At 41.4% G+C, this 25,714-nt stretch overlaps 2 protein-coding genes across 2 annotated transcripts in view; both read right to left on the bottom strand.

Annotated features, from left to right (window-relative positions):
• Positions 1-2,247: 2,247 nt before the first annotated feature.
• Positions 2,248-7,090, bottom strand: LOC309674553 (bone morphogenetic protein 2-like; the record flags this gene model as incomplete). Its single annotated transcript, XM_082486623.1, is given in 8 exon segments — positions 2,248-2,696; positions 4,336-4,537; positions 5,345-5,461; positions 6,237-6,376; positions 6,610-6,934; positions 6,936-6,972; positions 6,974-7,056; positions 7,058-7,090. Coding segments are annotated over 8 exon segments (1,386 nt in total).
• Positions 7,091-13,699: 6,609 nt separating this feature from the next.
• Positions 13,700-25,714, bottom strand: part of ERCC6 (ERCC excision repair 6, chromatin remodeling factor) — a 49,768-nt gene continuing 37,753 nt past the window's right edge. Inside the window, exons 12-20 of the mRNA XM_082486531.1 lie at positions 23,835-24,053; positions 22,956-23,066; positions 22,036-22,155; positions 20,895-20,989; positions 18,699-18,844; positions 17,883-18,614; positions 17,066-17,267; positions 16,654-16,732; positions 13,700-16,212 (exon numbers count right to left, since the gene is read on the bottom strand). Coding sequence (XP_082342657.1) covers positions 15,784-16,212; positions 16,654-16,732; positions 17,066-17,267; positions 17,883-18,614; positions 18,699-18,844; positions 20,895-20,989; positions 22,036-22,155; positions 22,956-23,066; positions 23,835-24,053 — 2,133 coding nt within the window. The 3' untranslated portion in view covers positions 13,700-15,783. The remainder of the gene's footprint in view (positions 16,213-16,653; positions 16,733-17,065; positions 17,268-17,882; positions 18,615-18,698; positions 18,845-20,894; positions 20,990-22,035; positions 22,156-22,955; positions 23,067-23,834; positions 24,054-25,714) is intronic.

The following is a 25,714-nucleotide window of genomic DNA, read 5'->3' as shown; positions in this document are numbered from 1 at the left end:
ACCACCAGTTCAACACATGCTCTGCTGGATGGAAACACAGGAGCCCTATCACCGCCTCTTTCCCTGGCTAAGGAGAATCAAGCCTTTTGTCCCTAACAGAGATGAGCTTCCTGGATGCTCCACTGCCTGTTCCAGCCTGGACTGAGCACCAACTCCCTGGCCTTAACTGGTGCTCCCAGAAGCAAGACCTGCGCTTGGAGCTGTTCCGACATCAGGATGTCACATCTCTGCTAATACTTACAGCAGCCCCCGCAGCCTTCCAGAGAAACAACCAGTCAGGAGAACACCCTTCTCTCTACACTGCCCCATGCATGCCATCCGTTCTAAATCCTTGTCTCACTCAAGTGTCCTCCACTCCACCCCTCCCAGGCTGTAGTTCCAATAACCACAAGCCTGGCCTACACATACGGGGCACAGCCTTCTCATCTGTACATTGTATCTGCAAATAACAGTGTTTATTTTGTCCTGGCTTTCCAACTTAGTGCAATTTTAATGAAGGCATCCCAAGATACTAAAACATACATGAAAATAAGGCCTTACATACCAAGAAAACGGAAACCATCTCAGGTATGTTAAGTTCAGGACCTCCACGAGGTAGGCTTTGTTACAAGCACCACATGTGACCAACCTGAAGGGCTTTCATCTCTATGCCTAACTCCAGTGAGAGTTACAAAACGCTTCAATGCAACTTTTGCTTCAGGAATAATTACTGGATCCTCTCTGAAAGGAAACATCTATTCATCTGTTATAATCCTCGACATGGAGTCAGAGGACTTGATACAGTGCCCACTGAAGCCATTGGGAATGTCCTCTCTTCCTCTCTTCTGGAAAAGGATTTGGTTCACGACTCTAGGAAGAAGGTTCAAATACAACACAAAAAAACCACACCAATGTTACATTACATTTATTTGAAAATTAACTTTTTATATTAGAGATTAAGTTAATATACTCCAAGTGTTTGGGTTTTAAATAAAATAAATTTATTACAGATATCAGTATTTACAGAAAGAAAAACATTTACATAAATAATTTTTCTTTTTTTTTTTTTTAAATCTCATAAAAAAATTCCCTATTAAGTTTCTACCCATGGGAGATGTCATGTTCTGTGAAAAGTCAGCCTCCTTCAAGGGTTGATGGAGACAAGAAACCTAACCAGGCTTAAATTACAACTCAGTGAGTTGATTGAGGAACTGCAATGGGCTGGTTACCTGCATCAGAGTCGGGGGCCCCTTCCAAGTCTATGTCCTGTTCTTCAAGGAAGAATGGAAGGGAATCAGTGAGTATGTTCCATCAAACTTGCCTCAGATACAAGACCAGGCCAGCATCCAGCACGTTCTCATGGACCTCCAAAGTGTAGCGGTCTTCTTCCTGCTAAATTCTGGGGATTCTGACCCAAGCTTAGGATCCCATTGTACAGCCACGGTATAAATATACAAAGGCAATCTCTGCTGCCGCACAGCCTACCAGCTACAGCAGACCATGGTGGAAGAGAATGATTTTACAAAGAGGAGGACTGGCTGACCCTTCATCATACAGAGGTGCAGCCCTGAGTTCGAAGCCAAGTTTTCTGATTCCCGACAAATACTGACCTATGTGTTCCCTCAGATTGGCTAGCAAGTCCCAGGGGGGCTTACAAGGAGGTCTCTGCATTTGGTAGAGCTGCATAGAGAACAGGGGGAAGAAGTGCATTTCCACATAATGCATGATCTGCAGATGGTAAAGGCCTCCGAGATTAGTTCTGGGCAAACATCCTGAAAGCTCTATGTAGGAGTGTATATTCCCACTGGATCATGCAGTCAAAACTGACTGAAGTTCTGTTACCAAGAGACCTGTACCCCATCCCGGATTGAGGCAGAATACCATGCCTGTTAAATAATAGGAAATTCTGCACCTTAATATACAGAACAAGACCTTAATTTGAACACTCAAACTTAAGAGTTTCAACTCCTTGACATAGCAAGTTCCTGGTTTTAATGGTTTCCTCTGGTGTACAGGCACCCAAAGAGCTCTCCATGCAGGTCAGCATACCCTTCAGAAGCCCGTGGCTCTTCAAAAGCCAGCCTGTTTAACCCTTCCAGACAGCCATGGTGAGAGGAGAAGGATTTGAAGCACAGCTGAGTTTCTGGCTCTCCTGTCCTGTAATCTAAAATGCCATTTCCTTTGGTAATGGCAAATGGGGAACTGAATCAGGTGGCAAACAGGGAACTGAATCCAGGTGCAAAACAAATGCAGTCAAAAAAGGTCCTCCTAATGACAGCCACACCTTGTTGCCACCATATCTTTATAATTTTTAAGGACCACATTCTCTTTGTCATCAAAGTAGAGAAGATTGAGGGACTTCAATTCATCTGGCACACAGCAGGGCGTGCTGACATCTTGAGACAGTTTAAGTGTATGGACTATGGACTGAACTGTAGCATGGTTTGTTGCATTTAGACTTTCCCCCAAGGGGAACAGACAGGATCCTCTGCAATAAAACGCATTGTATCCACTTGGGTAAATAATCCATCCTGACCAGCCAATAGCACGGAAGTCAACGTAGAGTTCCCTTCGATGACATGCTGCTACCTGGCTGTTGGCAGAAGGGACTGCAGCAGCTCGAGGTCTCCTGCTCATGCCTGTATTGCTGCTTTCGATGATCTGAGTTTCACGAGGCACACGTGAAGCATCATTTTTGGCAGGGCTCATCTCTGGTCCTGAAAGGAAATTGCATGTTAATCTTTCTCAAAATAAATTAATTTCCTAAGTATGGTATTCTGCATGAAAGTCTATTCCATACATCTGCACCTTAGTCTTCAGAGTAGATTTAAAAAACACGTTGAACTGTGAAAGTACCAGAAGGGGTGCGTACTCAACTACTATTTCAGTCATATTTCAAAAACTGCCAAATCTTGTGTTTCACTTTGTGGCCTGAAAGGCCCAAACTCAGCAGAAATACAAAGGAAAAGCTCAATGATATACTAAATACATTCTGTGAACTCCACTTTTCAGCACTGAATCTGATCACAATGGTATTAACGATCTTTATACGGCCACTCCTATAATACAGACCGAGCTGCGCAGTGCTAACAGAGGGTGAAGACTACAGCCTTTTTCTCTCTCCACAGTTCTCCTCCCAGGAACTCTACCCATACACTTGCAAAACAGAGTGTGCTCCTATAGAGTAACATTTTAAAAAATATTTTTCAATTTTTGGATCTGAATAAATTACCACCAGGTTTATGGAACTCTGCTAGAGAATGAAGCTTACTGACAATTAGGTTTGCTTTCTTAAAGTATCTTCTGAGAAGCCTTGATGAGGTCTCCATGGGTATTTGAGATCCACGGAGAGAGGCTGAAAACCAGTGATATACAGGCTGGCAGAATAACAATCTGCACAGATTCATTGACCAACAACAGGCAGGGCTAGGGAGTTTCTTCATTGAGAAAAGGGTATCGACTTCAAAATCCTGGCACGTGGCTTGATGCTCATTAAATTGGGATCTAGGATTTCACTATAAATTTTTTCTTTGGAAAACAAAAGTAAACAGCCCAGCCTATTTTTGTTTGTTTGTTTCTGATCAATTTCACCACCAACTTCCTAATATTGATGCAAGTCCTACCTAGTTCCTTTCTAATATGCAATGCAACCGTTTACTGGAAAACCCTGCAAGCAGAAACATTTTTGCACCTCCTCACATTTATCACACTCTCAAATCCAGTCTTAGTTGGTTTTACTGGAAGACCAGCGGGAGAGGTAAGACGCTGTGTTTCGTAATTTAAGCGATGAGGGCGTTGTCTTTGATGAAAGCAGCCTTTACTCACAATGCTAATTAGTCACTGAAGTTAAATAGGTGCTTAAAAACCAAGCCAAGGACAGAGAGGTTTAAATTGCTTATTTATCAACCTCTTCCACTCTTGAAAACTGTGCTTAATAACTCTACTTACAGTTGCTTTACCAGCATTTTCACAGCGTTTTCCAGGTCACTGAGTTTTTTTTACCCTGAACTTAATCTATCATTTTCATGCACCACAAAAATAATATAAACAGTAATTTAAAAAAAAAAAAAAAAAACAGAACTCTCACCCCCACCCCTTTAACAAACAAAATAAACCAGATTCCCCCCAGGCTTTACGAATAGTTTTTCTGAGGGGAGAGACAACTTAAGATGCTGGGTGACCTACTAGCAAGCACTATCAAACCAAACTCTGACCAGTGACAAAGCTGAGCTTCAAACCTGTTGAACACTGCAAGTAAATACTGAGATTAGGTATACGCGAGGCAGCAGAAGGTAACAGAAGATGAACAGGGATTTCGCATTCTAAAACAGAGCTGCTGTTCTCATGCGAACTTACTTGTGGAAGAGGGTACAAAGCTGGAAGACCTCCGTTTGTTACTGTTGGTGAAGAGGACAAGGAGAGCGTTTCTACTCTCCTGCAAAGCACCCTGGCTCTTTGCAAACTTAACCAGGTTGTGCTCAATTCTATTGTTGAAGACACGCGTTGTAGTTATCAAAAAGCCATGGTTGGAGCTGCGGTTTGCAACCCACTTGGAAACCTGGTAATGAAAGCGAAATGAAAAAAATATTGTTTCAATATTCTTATTACAGCATTACTATTAAGCAATGTTTTCATTAGGAAAAGGGAACAGGCAACAAGCTATGAGAGCGTAAGAACATATATTACGACAGAATTGAGGTAACTGTATAGCTGAGACTCAATTGAGTTTAATATTTAAACCAGTAATTCTACTTTTAAAAATACAAAATACTACATGCATTCCCCAAAGCTACATTTACAGGAAGATAATTAATTTTAGAGACTCTACGAGTGAATAGATGAGTCTAGGAGTTAAAATTAACATTAAAACAAATCTTCTCTGATTTTAGCCAGGAATTTATTTTTCTTAGCAATGTTAATAACAGAATAGTATGAACTCTCCAGACTTTCTGTAGCATTAAAACTCATTTAAATCTAATAAACATGGCATTTGAAGAAATTAACTCACAATCAAGCAAATTTACTTTATCTAATTGTTATAATTACAGACTAATAGATAAGGCCAGGCCATTCCCAAGCGGAGCTATCATGACGTCAGATGGAACTCAACCAATCATCCAAGCATGCTGCTCACACTGATATTAAAGCTTCGGCAACAAAAAACACTGACTGAGAGTACAGAGTGAAACCCAAGAAACTGTACGTTTTAAAGCACATTCGGTGTTTTTCTATGGAAGGGCATTCACATACTGTTATAATTTAAGGATATCTACAAAACAAATCTTGAAACTAACAAAGAAAGAAGTCCACAGAGGAAGTTAAATGGGGATTTAGAATTAAAACGAAGTCAGAATTCTCTGCTTACTGTCTGTGTGACATTGAATACTTCCCAGCCTTCTGCATACAGGGACAATAATCTTGACGCAATGAGATGTTTTTTTTGTGGCTTACTTCCACTCTCCAAGAGCTCATACACTTCCACCTTGATGAGAGCAATATAACAAAACAGTAAGAAGTGAAAGCAATTGTTCTTCTAGCAAAATAAGGAGAACGAAAACTATGAACATTTCTACCACATCATAGCTGGAAAACTGTACTATCATTCCAAAGCAAGCAAAAAGTTGTTTTTGGACAGTTTAACAGAAAAACAAGTATCAGCACATACATCGACTTCTAGATGTGTTCAGAGGCAGGATACTGGAATGTGTGATACTATTACTAGACTCTTTGATACTATAGAAAAATATCCCGAGCATCCCTTTTCTTTCTCTTTTGAACGTCCAATATGGTCAAAGTCTTCTGCCCCTCCACATCTTTGCCTTCAGGTCTGGTCTGCAAAAAGTCTGAGCTTGGCTTTTGCCAAAGGAACAGGTACAACCAGCATCAGTCCTCACCTGTCCTAGTTTCCTATGGACTCCAGATGACTATTATTTTTTTTTTCTTTTTAGAGTGACTCGAGCAGACAAATTGCGATTTGAATTTCAAAGCACTTGAAACCCCAGAAGAGCACAGTATGGTTTGCGACAGGTATCTTTAGGGACAGCTCACCGCCATAGCGTGCAAAGGACAGCATGCTGCCAAAGCCTTGTGACTACTCCTTTGCATGCCAGAGGCAAAGAAAAAGTGAGGACGACCATCAAATAAAAATAAAAATAAAGCAGGTTTATGTGGTAAAGTGGTTGCACTCCTCATTTTCAGTATTGCTACCAATGGAAGCACGAGGAAGTGTTTAACTGGCAGGTTATTTCCCCACTTACTTTGCAGAAGTGTTTCACGTCAGGCCTTCTGGACACATGCGTCCTCTTCAGCTTGAAGACCCTGAACTCGGCTTTCAGCATCTGCTCGCCCTTCTCCATCGCGCTGATGTCGAAGTAGAAGTGGTACTGGTCCACGGCCACTGCAAGAGACCCTTCCTTAGGAGCAACGCAAGACCCCGCACAACAACCTCTGCCACCCCACACGCCCCCTCCCCGTTTTCCGCAGCAGCTGCCGGCTCTGCTCCAACCTGCTGGGGGTGACGGGGCCCCGCAGCGGGCATGGAGGCCGCTGCCCCCGCTGCCGGGGATTCACCTCTCGGCCGGGCCCCCGCCGCCCCCCGGCCCCGGGCCCGGCCCCGGCCCCCGGGCCCACCTCGGTCCTCGAAGCTGCGCACCACGTCTCCTTCCAGCAGCCCCGGGGCGCGGGTGATGCCGTTGGCGTCGGCCACCTTGTTGAAGAGATCCACCATGAACTGGGGCGGCTTCTTGCGGGGCAGGACGTCGGGCGGCAGCTCCTCGATGTCGAAGACCTCCCGCAGCCGCTGCAAGGCGGCCGCCAGGACCTCGTCCCGCGGGCCGGGGGCCAGGGGCAGGCCGGCGGCCGGCGGCAGGCTCAGCAGCCAGGCCAGGCCCAGCCACGGCCACAGCCACAGCCGCAGCCGGCGGGCCGCCATGGCCGGCGGCGCTGGCTCGGGAAGGCCGCCCGGGGTGACCGCGGCGGGGCGAAGGGGCAGCGGGCCCCGGCCCGCCCAGGCTGAGGGCGGCGAGGCGAGTGCGGGGGGCGCTGGGCTGGCAGCCCAGCCCTGATGGCCGCTTGCCCCCGGGGCTGGGCGGCCGCGCCTCGCCCGGGCCATTAAGGGCCCTTTAAAGCTCAATGGGGGACATCGCCGCTCGCTCGTTAACATCAGAGGGGCCGCCGGCTGTCGGTTTCAGGGGAAGCCAAGCGGCTGCAAAGACGACCGCACTTGTGAAAGTCTCATTCTTTAAATTTACTTCTTTTTTCTGTTTGTTTGTTTGGTTTTTTTTTTTTTTTCATTTGGTTGTTGGGTTTTTTTTGTTTGTTTGGTTGGTTGGGTTTTTTTTAAAAGGCTTTGATTTGGGCAGTGCTGTTCCCGTGTGCCGTTTCCTGCCATTGCCATAGCGGGAAAACGCAGCCGTGGCAACGAGCGTGCTTCCCCCTGTCTCCCACCGCCCCGGCCCGCAGAGCGCCCCGCCGCCCGCCCGGACCCGCCGGCACCCGGGGCGAGGCCTGAGGGACAGGGTCCGGGGCCCCGCTACTGCCCTGCGGCCGGAGCGGCCAAGCTGCGAAGTCATTAGGGCTGGGGGGAGGCACCCGCATTCTGAAAAGCTGCTTTAAGGCTTAAATAATTCCCAAACCGGCTTTCAGTGATTTGCCTTTTCTTCCCCCTTTGGTGGATGAAGTTCCACCTCCCCCCCAAAAAAACCAACCAAACAAACAAAGACCAAGACACCCCAAACAACCCCAAACCCTAAGCATCCTGCATGCTAGCCCTTTTTAAGGCAGTCTGGCAACTTACTGAGGAGCAATTCTACATTCCTGATGGCTGACGCAGCATCGCCTGTTCCGCTTGGGCCACATGGCCCCGTGGTCCCTTTCCAGGTGGGAAAGAGAAGGGAGGTGGGTTATGGGGCAAGTAAAAATGTTCTGCGGCTCCTGTGCTTAGGCACACTGTGTTAGACAGGAGTATTTGCACTGAGCGAGCATGTGGGCCCACAGAGGAATGAGGTAGTGACAGAGAGCTCCACACGCTCCCAAATTAGCCATCTGAAGAAAGAAAAAAAAAAAAAAAAAAGGCTTACTCTGGATTGTTCTAACAGTTCTCATACAGGAGGCACTCACCTTTTCTGCTCTCAAGCTGAAGTTCTAGGGCACTTGGCCATGTGGCTCTTCCACTCCAGACTCCCTCTTTACTGTCACTTGTTCCAGCCGTCAGCTATTGTAGCTACATGTTTGAAAAAAAAATTTGTATAGTTATTATTGCTATGGTTTTTTTCCACCAGGACACCAGCTTACCAATGCAGTTTGCCACAGGAGGTGCAGAGGACTGATGGAGGAAGACAAGAAGCAGTGATGGGTTAATCAGACCAGTGTAAAGAGCGCTGTTACTGCACATAAAGCTCTCCATTTGTCTTCTAAGGGCTGTAGGTATCTCAGCTCATGGCTAACAGCATTGCTGGATAAAATAATATCCATTCAACTACCTGCCTGAGAGCATGGAAAGAGTAAGATATGAGAAATCATGACTAGACTGTTGTTCAGTCATCCTAAAAGCTTTGCTTCCACTCCACTGCTTCTTCGCATGCTTATCCTCACAAACCCTACCCTGCCCTTGGGCCTCTTCATTTACTCCTAGTATCCTCCCTAGGCATAGACCTCCATTTCTACTCCCATGGTGCTGCTTGCAGACATTAATGTCTGGAAACACATAGCTAGGGTTCCCAAACAACCTTAACTCTGCCCTAGAGGCAAAGATTTATGAAAAAATCCTCTCCGTTTAATATAAGCTGGGACCACAAACAACGAAATGCCTTCATCGCAGTAGTGCAACTGCAGAAATTCCAGCCTACAGTTAGCCAAACGTAACCCACTGAGTGCTGTGTTCTTTTATTTTCATATTTCTGATTAGGCAAACAACATAATGAAAGCCTCGCTCCCTATTCTTTCGTAAGACTGCATGACTCACCACTTATGTAAGCCTTATGCAGGAGTTGGTCATAGCTCCACTGATGATACTACGTACTGGTTTGCAATTAGTGCAAGGCTTCAACCTCCCTGATCTGTACAATAAAAATAGGTTTCTCTCAGCTTACATGTTGTGAGCAGTGAGGCTTTGGGAGCCCAGGAAAAGCAAGGAATCTGTAGGGAACTGTGACAGTTAAAACCTTAAAATGTTAGGTGGATTCTCCAAAGAGTTCAGCATTGGCATTGCTTTTCTTTCTCCCTCTCTCAAATGACTTGATAAACAGCTTGGAGGGTCTGAAGAGTTCAAAATCATCTGCCTTTCAGGTATAGCTTATGGGTAAGAACAGTGGGATTTATTATGTGGAGTGCCACACCATCTTTGATGACATTATAATTAATATGAGACAGCAATATTGAAAGAATATGGTTATCACACGGTATCAAAATTTACTTGGGAGCCTTTGTTGTCCATTTCAGAACCTTAGCAAGTTTGGACTGAAATGCAAGTCCAACCCTGCCATTCAGAAATGAAGAGCTCAGCTCAGCATATACTCTCCCTTCTCCCGTTAATTTCATGTTAGCACAAACAATAAGAAAGTAGCGGATGAAGCAGACTGGAAGTTTCTCTGCACAGCTGCCTGACACTTTGTACACTCTCTGTGCAGGTTCTGTAGTTCCTACTTTAGCGACTCACAACAGATCTCTTCTTTCGTGGGAGAAAAAAAACCACAACAGAGTAGTTTTCTGCTCCCTGAACACAGCAATGATGCACTGCAGTCTTCACTGGCTTTTGCAGGCAGGGAGCAAGAACACAAGGTATTTCACTCACTTCACAGCAACTGTCTTACACCCATTTAAAAAAGAAAAGAGGAATGACCCTTGAGTGAAAGGTAGTGGACTTCTCTTTACTCGTAATGACAGTAGGGGCAGCAAAACCAGGCTCACCAATGGAAGTTAAGAATTACTAAGAAAAACTTCAGCATCTGAGTCTCAGCTGAAGGAACAGGACTGTACACATCAGCGATACCCTGTGAAGTAGGAGCGTTGACGTCACCCCAGAGCCTAGAATAGCAATCCCTTGAGGGCTGGGGAGATGGAGAGAGCCACTGAGTTAGTAAGCGTATATTCAGCATTTAGCTTGAATGTTGGAACAGGGAAATTATAAATGGCCCTAAGTAGCAGAGAGTGTTTTTACCGTGTATCTAATATATAAATACCTCTCCCGGAGGAGATAAACTCCCAAGTGCAGACTTGCCAGCACATCCTGACTCCAAGGCATCTGCCCTACTCAAGTCCTTCAAAAACTGGACTCTCAGCAATTCTGCATGATAGTTTTGTGTAAACTACAGTTGCTGAATTAATGATCTAGACAATAAGATGCCATATTACCTCTGTTTTTCCAACCAGGACTTCTTTGTCCTGTGCTATCATTTCCTGAAGCATTTCCAAAGGACTTGAAAGATTTCTTGCCTTTCCCAAAAGACTGTGTCCATCAGATGGGGAAACCAATGCAGCAGGCAGCATAATACCGCACCCAAAGTCACCCAGAGGTTTACAGCAGGAGAAGCCAGATCTCCCTGCTCCTAAAAGGCCAAACAGGTAGACTACTCCACCTTTTAAACCATCTCAGTGACTATGCTACCTAACTTAATTCCTTCCTAATTTTTCCTCATCGTTTAAGTAATTATTTGGCCCATACATTGGGAGTAAGCCAAGTTTGGATAAAGCTGCTGTGGGGTCTTTCCACATCTATTTTTTCGTCATCTGTATGTATCATTTGAGAAACCACAGCCATCACCAGCACAGGAGACACTGCATCATCCTTCCTTGCTGAACCACCAAGATATGGCTGTTCCTCAACACCTCCTCCCTCCAAGACAGGAAACTGCTTAAACTGTTATTACTAGATTTGACATAGGAATCACAGCAGCATGCAAAGAGAATGCAAGTCAGGTATCATCCCACCAATGTTATTATTCATCTATCCAGTTCCTTTTTTTAAAAACAAAATTATTTTATGTTGGAGAAAAGTGTTACCCTTTTGAAAGAACATTAGTCAAGTTACTGTTTTCTCTAGGACTGTTTTATCTAATTAATTGCTTAAATTACCGCTTCCTGTGACAGCTTTCCCTGAAGGATACATCCTGTAACAATAACTTGCACTGCTTTTTCTAGTTATGCCTGCCTGGATATCTTTGTCACTGACGGTATATCATTATATGCGATATTTTTTTTTTTTTTGACAGATCTCAATGTGTAACATTTAAAAATCTTGCAAAATTCCCTCCTTCCCCACCAATGCTGTTATGAGGATTCCTCTCTCATTTTCACACTGTTGCACAGTAGTATTATTGTTTACTGAACAGATTTTATGTATCTGCTCAGTCTTAGCAGGGGCAAAACATTCTCCCCCTGTGAAAGAGCTTTTTCGTTACATACTAGTGATGGGGCATTACGTGTCCTGGCAGTATTCATTCACTATCAAACTGAGTTAATTAGTAGATGAGGAAAAAAGCCCTGATTCAGTTGCAGACTAACATCAGTATAACCCATACATGTATTTAACTGGGGAATCAAGACATGAAGATCTCTTCAGATGGCTACTAACATCACTGCCATTACCTATCTCCATGATTTTTGAAAAGCACATCTCAAAATGTATCTGGAGTTCAGCCAAAAATGGAGCCCACAAGATCATTCTTTGTGAAAATCAACCAAAAACCTGCATGCCAGGCTATCCCTTTTCAGGAGCGCAACTCACCTCTAATTGGTCCTTTCCATACAGCAGTACCGATACGCACACAGGAACTGGAGAAGGGCTAATGTTCTGCAGCTGTTTCAATCACGTACGTGCGGCATCCCAGATAAGACGCTTTTTGGCTCTGACAAAGGCCACATCCTTGAGGAACAGCATCAGCCCATTCATGTCCATGGATCTGCGTTTACAACAGCTGAGGAACTGGGAACTTCTTAGTCCTAATGACTCAGTAGCTCAAAGAAGGGAAATACTGCAGGATTTTATGAACAACAAGAAAAATCCCATCAAGTCCTTTTGAAAGCCTTGTCCCATCTGTTGCAGCTTCTTGTAAAACAGAGAACTGCACTACTACATCACAGTCAAAATTAGCCAAGTTTATCAGCCTTGGAATCAAAAGCAAAGTTGGTCTCACGACTTGAGTACAACTGTCTATAAGTGACTGTCATCTGAAGCCAAAACTTACAGATATAAAAGCTCAATTCTCTACAGCTTTTCTTGGGAGGGCAAAATTTATTGGCTGTAGTAGACTCAATTCTCCACATGGTGTAGCCCTTTGAGAAGGGGCTGAGCCACAGTATGAAGTTATGGATTTAAAAATACTCCTCTCCAATTTTAATCACCATTTTTATCAATCTGTCCATTCAGCATCTTGCTGACGTTTCTTTTGTGGTAGGTCATTATCGTTCCAAACACCTACAGCCTTTAACAGATTCTCTTTTCTCTAGGTTAGAATTTAGTTCTTATACCAGAGATGAGCAAATTGGCTATACAAGACTTAAGTGTTCAGCAAAAGGATGAACACAGAGAATAAACACCTGGAAGAATGTAAAAGGAGGACAGGATGGGGGGGGGGGGAACATCTTAATAAAAAAAGGAAGAGGGTTTTTTTACCTTGCCTTTTAAAAATATGGTTTGAAACCAGAAGGAACAATTATGGTAAGTTTTAACTTCAGCTGTTGAAACACCAGTGCAGTGTGTTTTACCCAAACAGCGTACCCAGTCCCCATAACCACTTACAGGCCAATCCAAGGTTTTGTTATACACCTTTCTAGATTTTTGTTCAACAGCATTTGCATGCTGAGCTGTGTGGGTAGTAGGTCACATCATCCACACTGGCACAACATTTTTGGAGTAGCATGGTGCTCAGATTCTAGCAACTTTATAGGAAATAATTTTTCAGTAGTTCCTTCTGGTATACTTTTTTTTTTTTTTTTAAATTTAAAGATTATACTCACTGTTTCATGCTGAAACGTCCTGCCTTAATAACATTTAATTTAAATTTTTTTCAGTTTGATTCCTAATTTAACATCAGTAATTTGATTTTTCTTTATCCCCTTTTTACTGAGGTAGGACAAATTTTAAAACCACAAGCATTCCACATGAGTGATTTCGGAATCATGCACAAATAAAGTAACAACTACCAACTGCAGCATTGAATACTTGGAAACTGAGAAGACTAAAATACAAGCTTTTAAAGATATTACATATCTATAAGCTATTTTATGGTAAACATGTTTGAGTATGGAATATCATTAGTCAGGAATTGTTTCAGATATTCTTTGAAGATGTGAAAGGAATTCACTTTACACAGGTATAGTTAAACAAATAAAAAATCAGATAATACTTTATGGAATAAAAGTAGGATTATTCTGAAATAACTCTTCTACTTTAAAATGCATAGCACCTATATTATATTCCAGAACAATTTTTACCAATAAATCAGCCTGCAGACCTTTAACCACATACACTTTTGAGATTAAATGCTTAAAAATATTTGAGAATTATACTAATATTCATTCAGTCTTTTAAACATTTTAAACAAAAGCTAGTACTGTAAAAAATCTAGTTGCTAGGATGCCTAATTTGAAGTTGTATGAAAAATGGAAATATATTTAAAGATAATATGAATCATTCACTCAGTGCCACACTATACAGGTGGCACCCCCACCCCATTCTTCCCCCACCCCCAAAGAAGACTTCTAGAACAGACTTTTGGTTTTGTGTTTTTAATAAGTTCATAAAAGCCAAGGATTTATAAAAAGCACATGCAAGTCCATTTACATTAACAGATCAGCGAGAAGCTGCAAATTTTCCTTAGTACAGGAACTGTGTCTTTAAGATTGGAAGTAGTAAATAAAACAGGACACCACAACTGGCAGCTAAGGTGACAACAGCAGCTTTGCTGAGAGCTGAATTCCTGGTTTGTTCCTGGGGCACAGGGATGCATGGGGGCATGACACCCAAAACCAATTAAAATACTCTACAGCTTTGGAGAGAACGGCCAAATTGGTTTGGTTTTACTCTTTTACCGATCCATTTTAAGCCATATGAACAGATCTACAATTTTTGAAGTGTTTTGTAATTGCAGCCTCGATTCTTGGTTTCATCTTTCTCTTGAAAGAGGGAATGTAAGTGAATATAAATGGGATCAGAAAAAGAGATGCCAAGAAAAGGTGCAACAGTCCCACCTTCAAATGCCACAAGGAAAAGAAACAGTTTTTTGGACTGCCTACCCTCGCCAACTCCAGTTTGTGAAAAGCCAACTGACCAGTTACTGAAACAGTGAGGCCCCACTTTTTGCTAATCTCTACAGATCCTTTAGCACTGAGCAGAACAAGAGAAAAAGACATTGGAAATATCTTAAAGACTTTCTTTATGAGAACAAAGTAACAGTTTGTATTCTTGCTTCACCATTCATCTTGCAATATTTGTACTTTCACTTGAAGTAAACAAGATACTTTCACATTGAACAAAAACCTAAAAATAGCTTTCCCTTTTCTCAATAGCTTATGAGTAGGAAGGACATTAGGCATATTTAACTGTTCCTAGTTTAAGACGTACAGTAATTTAATGTTGCTGCAAGAAAGTGGTTTTCTTCTGAAAATTTATCAATCCCTCCCCCCTCTTAAGATTTCCTTCTGTAGCACGCTAGTACTTTGAAGACAGAGCCAATGTAGGGTTTGCTACAAATAATCCAATCCTTCCTTCCTTGGAAGGAAATGGGTATTAGAAGTTGTCTGAAAGTCAGGAAGATTGACATTTTCCCTATCTGCAGAAGATATGACCTGTAACTTCTGTATATGGTCCAATTATGTCTCTGGCCGAAAGTTATTATGTTAAGTAAAATACAGTGAAACCATTCCCCCTCTGATCAACTAACACCTCAGCGTTTGTCAAGGTATAAAATTTTAAGTGCTAACAGGGAACTGGAAAGTTTTTGACATAATTTACAGTGAGACCCATGAACATTTAATGGCATTTCAATTATCAGTCCACAACCTGTGACAAACATAACAGTTACTGTCACCTCAGTGGTAAGAAATATTGTACCAAGCAATTGCCAGTGGTGTATGGGACTGTAACCAAATTGATGATTATGGTGTAAACGGGTTTTCTGTAATATAATAAGTTTACCATAATTATTAACTGTCAGTCATCTCAATATCCTGCCAGGCTTTCCATTTTTTTGTGATTAAATCTCTACGGCAGTAGAATTACTTCCCAAGCTAGCTAGTGATGTAAGTTACACTGCATATGCTGGATGCTGGCAACAATGAAAGCACCAACATTAAAACATAATTCTCACCCCTGATGGAAGTGGTATACAATAATTTTGATGCAACAAGTGAATCTCTCATGCCATGCCATCTCCTTTTTTTTTTTTTTTTTTTGATGGTGTGCCCCATGACCATTCAAGTAACATACAGGAAATCAAGAAAGTTGTTCTTGGAATTTCACAGAAATCAAACAGAAGTCTTACAACCCACGGCAACATCCATGGTTCTTATTGCAATAAAAAGTCAGTATGTAATCTTCATCCCATTTATATTAAGATTTCTTTTAAAGAAAAGGTGCTGATATTTTGTATTGTTTCACCTATGAGGTAGATGGCACTTTCATATAAATAGTGTAAATCAGAAATTAAGTTAGCTCTGAGCCTGCAATAAGCGCTGCACCACTGACTGCTCAAGTCAATTGTTAAATCACAAATATGAAATAATTCCTCATTTTAAGAGAGATGAACAGTAAGTCTTTGAAAGGAGAGCAGTGGCCGAGCGCAGACGGGTGCCTTCCCTTCACAAAGGTCAGTGGAATTCTGGCTTTAGCCTCCAGACACCTTCACCGTTCGGGCTTCTATGGAAGGTGCAGAGATTGCGGAGAAGTTCTCTAAAGACGCAGGACTGTGCCACAGGCAGTTTGGACTCAAATTCCTGCAGTATTTCCTGAGTGCTAGCTTCACCGTCCACGCGGGCCTGGAATGCTATGAAGTTACGCACGTCCACGAGCAGTTCATCGTATTCTGTTGGACTCAGGGCTGGGGCGGGTGCTTGCTGATGATTTTCATCTCCCTCGTTCCCTGTCCGTTGTGGTAAAATAAGGTGGTTTCTTGCCCTCATCTTAGCTAATAAAGATGAAGAGTCTAGTGTGCTGGACGATGATTCTCCAGATTTTCCATCAAAGTGCCCATTGGAACTACACTTCTTTACATTTTCTTTCTTTATTGTATCTGCATCCTGCAAATAAACATACAGACTATGGAGAAAGTTGGATTTTGAGATCCACAGAATCTGTTGAACAAAATCTGCCTGCTGTTTAGACTTAAACAACAAACATGAACACTCAGAAGCCAGTAGTCTGAAATACACAAAGTAGTAACCTGGTCTGGTCTCAACTTTAGAATTTGGGAAACTAAAGAAAAGCATTGCTGGTCTTGAGACAGATAACCAGACCATGTTGCAATTTGTGACAGCTCTATCTAATTAGTCTTCATCAAGATGCTGTATCAAAACATGAAAAATTGAATTCATGGGTGACTAGGAATTCTAGAATTCTATATAATCATACAACAAATTGGTATGAGACACATCTACAGTATAAATTGGATTTGTTGTGTAAATCAGAACATTTCACATATATCAGCTATTAAAAGAGAAATGTTAGCTTGTGCCTCTTACCTTGCACTTCTTTGCAGGTGATGGGCAAGTGGAATGTGAAGAAAGCAGCATGGAGTTTCTTTTTTGACCAAACCGACTCCTAAAACCCACAGAAGAATTAACTCCATAAAACATCCTTCTCAAAACGATTAGGATAGTTTTGCCAAAGACACTGACTGGGTTTGCATTTTAGGGTTCTCAAGAGCCCTCTGCCAAACTCTCTCTCCTCTACTGTGCAACAATAATGCTTTCTTTGTACTTCAGAATGGACTTCCTAGGCTTGTAATATGCCTTCATGTCTTTATTAAATGTAAAACATGAAACTCCAGTTCAATACATGCTACTGCAAATACCAAGTGTCAAAAAAGATGAATCTATAGCATCCTAAGGAATTCTTCTGTTTTTGAAAAAGCAGTGTGAGAACTGAACTTACTTTATTCCTGATGGTGCACCTGAAAGACCACTCATGCCTGTCCAGGTTGGCACACCAGAAGCAGCTCCTAAACATCGCTGTCGAGACACTTTTAAGGCTCTTAAGGCATCCTGGGCCACTCTGTTTGCTTCTGCTTCCACCAGCACATGATCTGCACTGGAAGCTTCCATAATGACATCATGCTTCATAACACTGTGTACCCCTAAAAACCAGAAGATACATGAAAAGGTGAAGGACATCTCTTAATTTACATGGCTGTCTGTAAAATTAAATATTCAACATTTAAGTGAATGCCACAGTCACGTTTTTCCTTTTTCAGGTTGATTATAGTCAGGACTTCAGTATAGTAATTTCTAATGAAAGAACCCGCTCCTATCAGTTAAGCAATCAATTTGACAGCAAACCACTTCTGGTGTGCTGATGAGGTCATTATTCACAACAGACTTGGCAATTATGTGGGTAAATTGATCATTTCTATAGTTATGGACAGGACAGACAAAAGTGAAACCCTTGTGTAAATGAAGGTTGGTTACATCCTTATCTCCAGAAGATACACTGCATATATCCAGAAGTGTCTCTGGAAGGCCGCAGACCTCTCTGAAATGTTTGTGCAAAGGTAATTAGCACACTCATAAGGGGAGCATTTCAACAATGACCATTTTATTGTTTCGCTACAATAACAGAATAGATAAACCATGTTTTGTATGGTAGCTCTAACCATCAGAGTAACAGAACTGCTCCTTCCCTTGCTTCCTTAAGTTTTATGTACCTCTGTAAGTAGCCTGATACTGTTGAGTAGCCAAATAACGATGGTTACCTGATTTTTTGAAGAGTTTCTCCAAGACGTAATCATCATTTTTCTTTGAGTCTTCCTCCTTCTCTTCACTGATCTCCTTTCGGTATCGCTTTTGTTTCACTAGATGAGGAATGCGCTCTCCTTCAAATTTGGCATCTTTGTGATGTTTCTTCTTAGACTTATTTTTGTGGCTCTCGTTTGACAGCATATCCACCCTGTGCTTTGTTTTTGAGGTACATTTATAATGATTATTATCTAATTGCCCATCGTCAGTTTTAGCAACCTGCTTTTCCCAAGAACCAGCTGCACCACACATAAGGCTAAAATCTCCCGTGACATTTGCATTAGATGCTCCATGTACTTCATCAGCCACCACAGCGTTCAGACATTTGGCATTCTCTGAAGACCCTGCATCACCTGGCAATGGCTGGGACATAGATTTGTCAGCTCTTTCCAAGCTTTCCTCCTTGCTTTTGTTCAATGAATTTATATTAGTAGCAGCTTGCGCATTATCTTTTGCACAGCTGTTTGGATCAAAGGTTTCCAAGTTTCTTTTGGTTTCCTCACTTGTCTCTATTGCTTTAGAAGAAGAATTTGTCATGTGGGTGGTTGAGTAGGAATTGGATGACTTGCTGTAATTTGGTGAGCTGCTTTCTGGAAGATGGAGGTCACCTTTAGAAGTGTTCTTATCAGGTGCCTTTTCAAGTTTCCGTTTAAATTGGTGTTTTGGGACTTGAACATCTGAACCAGTACCTGAGGGATGAATGAAATTAATATCTATTTATCAAACACTTCAAACATTTTTTTTCTTTTAAACAAATAGAAAAAATTGTGTACCTGCAAAAATTGCGCTTGTTTCTGTCCCCTGAGACACATCTGGGCTGCTCAGGGTAAAAAGTTCATAAAGGTCATTTGATTTGAAAAAGCGCCGCTGCTTAGGATCTTTCAGCACTCTGTTTGTTAAAAACTGTTTGAAGATTTGTCTAAAAAAGAAAAAAAAGAAAGTACTTTATGCATGAAACGATGTCTAGCTATGTTTAAGTACTGAATACAGTACTTAAACAGAAAACTGTATAAGCACAAATGTTACCCTGCAGAACAATTAAGCCGTGGGAAGATTATGTTAGTTTCCAAAAGACAATCTTGAGTTAGTAACTTTCAAACCACCAACTAAATTGTTAAACACAGGGGTTTATTGTTTTGCAACAACCCCATAACACAACAGGTAACCACCATCCTGAAATGTCCTATGAGGCATCCCGTAACCAAGCAATAAATAACTTCACAGCTAGAATTTTTTTGTCCATTAAAACTGAAAAGCTTGCATATATTACAATAAAACTATCAGAAAGCTCCTTGAAAGAAAAACAAGAGCTTGTTAAAATGACAACATTTTAATGGTTCAATTGGTTAGAGGAATCAAAAGCAGCAGAGTAGCTCAGTCTGATGGCGATGACTGGATGACAACCACTGAAAAGGAAAATCAGACTTGTGGTTGAGAGGAAGGGAAAAAAGAGAGTCCATCTGCAGAGGACTGAAAGGAACAAATTTGGGGGAGAACTCAGCTGCAAAATGTCTTCTACTATTAGTAAATCTACTTCTATGCCATATTTGTACTACATAGCTTTCGATTGCAAGTTCTAGGCACTATTTTCCTGCACAAAAAATACATACCAAAATAGAGCTGGAAATCAGTTCTCAAGAAGTGTTTTTATCCTGGTTTTGGCTCTACTGGCATTAAGCAAGGAAATTATTTTTAAATCCAATTGGCAAAAATTAAGTTTAAACATAGGTGCCAGCTACTGTAATAGCTTCCTGCAAGGATGATCGCATATTTGCAGGAAGGAAAAGACAACTTGCTTAAAGTTCAAAGGACATTGCATCATTCTGGAAATAAATGAATTTCTGATGGCTGTCCTGACCTTTAGAGCCCACTTCCTTGATGTGGTCAGTGCTGTTCAAACAGAAGTATGCCAGAGGAACGCAAGCCAACTAACAGCGGATGCTTTGTGTGTCCATGTGGTGAAAAAGATTAAAAAAGGCACTCAATAAGTGCTGGTATTTCATTATTTAGAGCTTTTCATTCATCTGCACTTTCAAAGAGGTTCTTCCAGTTTTAAATTGTAATGCCTAGACAGAGGATTCCCATGTACATTCATTTGGAATTCATGTGAGTGAAGCTAACTACTGAGAAAGCTGAATGGGAAAGCAAAACAAAAACATTTCATTAATTTTGAAATACAAGCACTTTTCAAGGCTTTAGCTACATTTTGGAATAAATAATCTGAATATGACTGGTGGTTCTTGGGACTTAATTCTCTCACTTTGGAACGATTTGGGAATAAAATCAAATTTGGTTTGCATAGTAAAAGGATGTAAGGAGTAGTAAAAGGACTGAACATTAGGAAAGAATTTTTCACAGAAAGAGTGGTCGGGCATTGGAATAGACTGCCCAGGGAGGTGGTTGAGTCACCATCCCTGGATGTGTTTAAGAGACATTTAGATGTGGTGTTGGGGGATATGGTGTAGGGGAGAACTTTGTAGAGTAGGATAGATGGTTGGATTCGATGATCCCAAGGGTCTCTTCCAACCTAGACAATTCTATGATTCTATGATGTAGGTACCACATACGTCGTTATATCCTAAGGACAATATAAAGAACTTGTTGATTCCAGTTTTGTATTTCAGACTTGCTGAGTCTCATGTTCTGAGAAAGGGGCTCATTTTTTCCTGACTATGCCTCATACTCCCTCGTTTACAGTGAATTCTGGATGTGCTGGACACAGCTGCTGGAACAGATTGATGTGGGTCTTGGAGCTAGAGAGGCATCAGCACAGCCCTGTGGATGGGAGCCTAATATTAGAAGGCGGCCCATTTCTTAGTGGTTTTCTGTCACGTGCCCATCATGACCAAGGCTGGGGGTTACATGGCATGTGCGTACATGCACAGGTGTGTCACTGTTACACCACCTCAGATTCGCTACAAACATTTTCTTGAGCATATGGTTGTATCCAAGGAATTGTGCAGACTGACCTGTGGTATATCTTCTCTTCAATAGTACCTGCAGTAAGAAGCCTATACACAGTCACCTGTTTCTTTTGGCCTATTCTCCAAGCACGTTCCCGAGCCTGGAACACAAAAGGTTTGGTTACTGGACATTAGGCTCTTAGACATGTGTTTGACAGAGAGCTATGGATACCGCTGTTTCAAACCCAGTTTAGACATTTAACAAATAGTTCAAGAAGCGACATAGCTGTGGTATTTCTACAGCATTAGGACAACTAACTCAGCAGGAGAAGAAAACAATTTAGAAAGTTTACATATGTAAAAGGACAAGTCTCCAGTTGTACCAAGAAATCTATGCAAAAAATCTCAAAAAATAAATTATGTTAAAATTAGAACTCGTATCTAGGAGATGTACTTTATATAGACTTATTCCAAAAGCGATCTGTTTCACAGTACAACTTTAATATACACACTTCCTTTGATCTTTTCTTCTTTGTCTTAGCTGAAAACTTTCCTACAAACATCTTGAACCAACCGCTAAAAGAGACCACTCTAGGTCAGACTACACACTTGCGGATCTCAGAGCTATGTACAATTTCCATCAAAACAAATTTTTATCTCTCAAACATGTAAGCGCCATATACTGTTAAGGGATCTGATAAAGTCTCATCACACCATCAGATATTGGCTTAACAGCAGCTTCTAAGGACATAGCTACATGTCATTATTTAGTGATAAAGCCAATCTAAGCAACACTTGTTCTCCTTTTCTTACCCTGCACTGCTACCACGAACAGTCATGCCTGTTCAAGAGCTTGCACAGCTGTACTCTCCCTTCAGAAACATCTAGTTTGTTTATTTATTTAAAAAAAACCCAGGCCATTTCAGCTGTTTGTTTGGCTACACTCTAAACAGACTATATGAATCCACAATATTGAAGAGTGGTAAGGTATAACAGCATAAAGGGGATGTGGTGGCAACCACTTAAATTGGCTTTGCCACAAGAGTAATCATAATGTGGAACTGCACCCTAAGCGACTGTTGCTGGGAACAGCAACTTATAGAAGAGTAACATACTGCTTTAACATTGTTGGAGGAGATGAATGTCATTCCATCTTCAGTTTTATTTCAACTTAGCTGGTAAATGGAATGTAATGAACCAAACTCACCTGTGTGTCTGTACTGGGATTCCAGTCAGGATCATAAATAATAACCCGGTCAGCACCAGTCAAGTTAACTCCAATTCCACCAACACGAGTGGTTAGAAGAAAAATAAATATGGATTTGTCCTACAACGCAAGAGAGAATTTACTAAAAAAAGAATTACTAAAGTACAAGACTTTTTTTTTTATTTCCTGGATTCTTTTATTATCAGCATTATTTGCAAAGATGCAAAGGGAGCCAAGAGAAGGAATACACTTCCTTGTTTGCCTAATACCTCTTTTGAAAAGTAGATCTAAATTTAATTTACTGCTGTCCAATAGAATTTCTTTTCCGCCTTGTCATGGTTTGGCCTCAGCCAGCAACAAAAAACCACACAGCCGCTCGCTCGACTCCCACAGCCGTGGATAAAATCAGCAGAAAAGGGCAAAACTCGTGGGTTGAAATATTATAAATTAACAGAACAAAGGGAAGAAGAAAGAAAAACAGTAACACCGGTAAAGGAATACAAGAACGCGATTACAGTACCGCCGCGGACCCGCACCGAATGGACCCGCACCACCGCAGCCCGCCCCCGAGTGGCGACTGACTCCCTCTCCCCGGCTAGCGCCTTTTATAGCGGGGCATGGGTCACGTGGGATGGAATACTTGCCTCCCCTGCCGGCTCCTAGGGAAATTAACCCCATCCTTGCCGGAACCAGGACAACCCTTTTCAACTCCGTTTTTCTCTCAGCAGAAAACCCGACATAAATGTGAAAAAAGTGATGACATTTTCCCCCTCTCACAAAGAAAGTGATTTCATTTGACTGAACTCCCCAGTTTTGTGTCTAAAACCTGAAGTAGTATATTTAAAAACAGAGCAAAAAGGAATGCAAGAACTCAATCATACTCCCTAATAGGCATCAGTGTGTGGGATGCAACATCTCACCTCATTATATCTTGTTATAAGGGGTTGTCTGGAAGCTATTGTTGTGGTGCCATCCATCCTGAGGTAGGAATAGTTTCTGTCTCTCACAAAGACTTCAAGTATCTGCAGCATCTGTTGTGATGGAAAAAAATCTAATGAAATCCAGACGTGAAGACTGAGCAACTGTCTGATCAAGTTATAAGAATTTCTGATACTAACTGCAGTGCCAATCAAACAGACAAGATGATGACCAAAAACTTGTGAATCTTAAATGAGCAGAAAATTAATTAACTTATGTAACTGGGGAAGAGAAAAGTAGTTATTTCACTGCTGAATGCACAAGTGGAATGTATGCGCTTGGTCTGGGAAATCCAGAGCCATGGTCTCAAGACAATTAACGAGGTAAACGGTGCCGCATTCTAAGGGAATCCATGGAAGCAAGACAAAATTATTAATACATAGGGAAAACAAATGAAGGTTGCCGTCTGTGCTGCTGGCCCAAAGCACGCAGTCCTGAGGATTAGATGTGCACATGCACTAAACAGAGTGAGCAAACTGACTACCAGTTCTATCCTGAAACTACACAGTAGGGACAATAAATACATCACCAGTGCTTCAGCCCGGTATTATATGGGTATAACTGATACAAGCTTTGACCCAGTACATTGAATTCGGGCAATGCTGCTACAGCACTGTGTCATTCCAGTAAAGCTTACTGAGCTTGGGAACCGGTCTCCAATTATTCCAAACACATCGGGAATTTTGGTATCTTTTTCAATAAGATGTTAATTTTCAGAGCACACTACAAAAGGTGGTTCTAATTGTCTTGTTGGGACACACACACACACACTCTTTTAATTTTTGTAATAACTAAAACTAAAAGCAATTAGCTCGTCTTACCTGTCTTGACTGAGTAAAAAACAACACTCTGTGGCCTTGCTTGTGCCATATTTTCAGCAAGGATTCTACCACTATCATTTTTCCAGAACGTTTCCAATATCCAAACTGATCTGCTTCCTCCACTTCAGCATCTGGTACACCCTTCAAAATCCTGGGACCACCAGAGAAGAGGTCAGGGTGGTTGCAAATCTTTCTCAAAGCTACTAGTCCTGAGAAAATCTAAAGAATAGAGGAGAAAAATATTTTTATTTTCTTGACAAATACTTGTATCTATACAGTTTGTGGTTAAGAAAAATAAACAGCAATGGATGAATCCAGTCATCATCCAGAAGTTTGTTTTTAATAGTGGTTTGCTCTTTAGAGAAGCCAATGGACACTAATACTCATTTCATGGGAAATGTTAGGAAAAATCAGTACAAGAGAACGTCAATAAAATTTTATATTCTTGTGAGCCTATTCTGGTGACAACGTTAAGAGAATTCTGCAACAATTTCCACATTAGCAAAAGCAATCCCTAGCTGTAACTCACAAATTTTTCCTACTCGGTGGAAAAATTCCACCACGTTTGTTACTTGAAATTATTGTGTCCTTCCTTCCAACCTCCACGATGTTAGCAGGTAACTTAAGATGGTCCTTGAGGATAGCAAGTATACCCACCAGAATGCATGGTAACAAAGAACAGATAAGTACACATATTTGCACAAACATATGAAGCTGAAAATTTCCACTTTTGATGCCATGTTAGAAAGGTTCTGTTCAGTTATTCATTCAATAATACTACAAGTGTTATTTACTCTTCTGATATAATGGGCACTCATAAAAATGAACTAGCTTGAAACTGCAAATCCCTCAATCTTCTATCGCTACAAGTTGGATGAGCCTGCTCATAATTTATGGTTTGTTTGTACAATGGGGTTTTTGTTTTTCTGCTGGGATTCACTGTTGTCATCACAAAACAACTAATAAAAGCATTGACATTTACTGTTCAAAATTTTCAGAACTCTAGCAAATATGATAGCCCATTCTGTAACATCTTAGAGAAATTTCTGCAGATAGTCTTGTACAAGCCACCTCTCAAAGATCAAGCTCCTTAAAATAGTTTTCATTAGGATAGCTAAAATGTCTAGGTACTTGAAAAAACTCGGCCACTTTACATTTGTGAGATCTGGAAAAATAAAAATGTCAAAACAGTGATAAGGTCAACATCTGCTTTGTATGGCACTACAATATACATGGCTGTACTGACCATACAACTAACTGGAGACACTGGGGGTGAGGGGAGAAGGGATGTCACAGTTCACAAGACAAGAAAATGTGGTAAATTACACATCATAACCAAGGCACATTCTCCTCTTACAAACAAGAGATCTGTATCCTGCAGCTAAAATGGGACTGAAAAATGTCCAGTGCATGCACGTCAAAGTCAAATTGTGACTCTGCAATTGACATCTGCATTGCAGACTTATTACACAGGTGACAGCAGGCGTTTGAAACTGTATTTGAATTACAGATATCATCCTGGCCACAGCAATTTTAACACTTACATTGTGAGGATGGAGGCAAAAGACGTTGAAGTGACTTGTAAGACAATAACAAGGATGTTTGTTATTTGCTCTGCTATACATTAAGACTCTGTGAAATCATCAACTGTTGCATCATGAAGTTATTATACTTGAACTGTACTCTCAGGACAAATTATTCTTTTACTTTGCTTCACTTTTGCAATTGATTAAAAGCACACATACAGTTTCCTACAGCAGCTCATCCAACAAGCCATAATTTGTTCCCAGGACAACAAACACATTCCAAAGGCTATTCCATTCCTATTTTTATCTGGTCATGCCACTACATAGGGATCACTAGCTGTATATATTCCATGG

This window comes from Vanellus vanellus (genome assembly GCF_965231255.1).
Source record: "Vanellus vanellus genome assembly, chromosome: 7".
Classification (NCBI taxonomy): domain Eukaryota; kingdom Metazoa; phylum Chordata; class Aves; order Charadriiformes; family Charadriidae; genus Vanellus; species Vanellus vanellus.
This window is presented reverse-complemented; position numbering and strand designations above follow the sequence as displayed.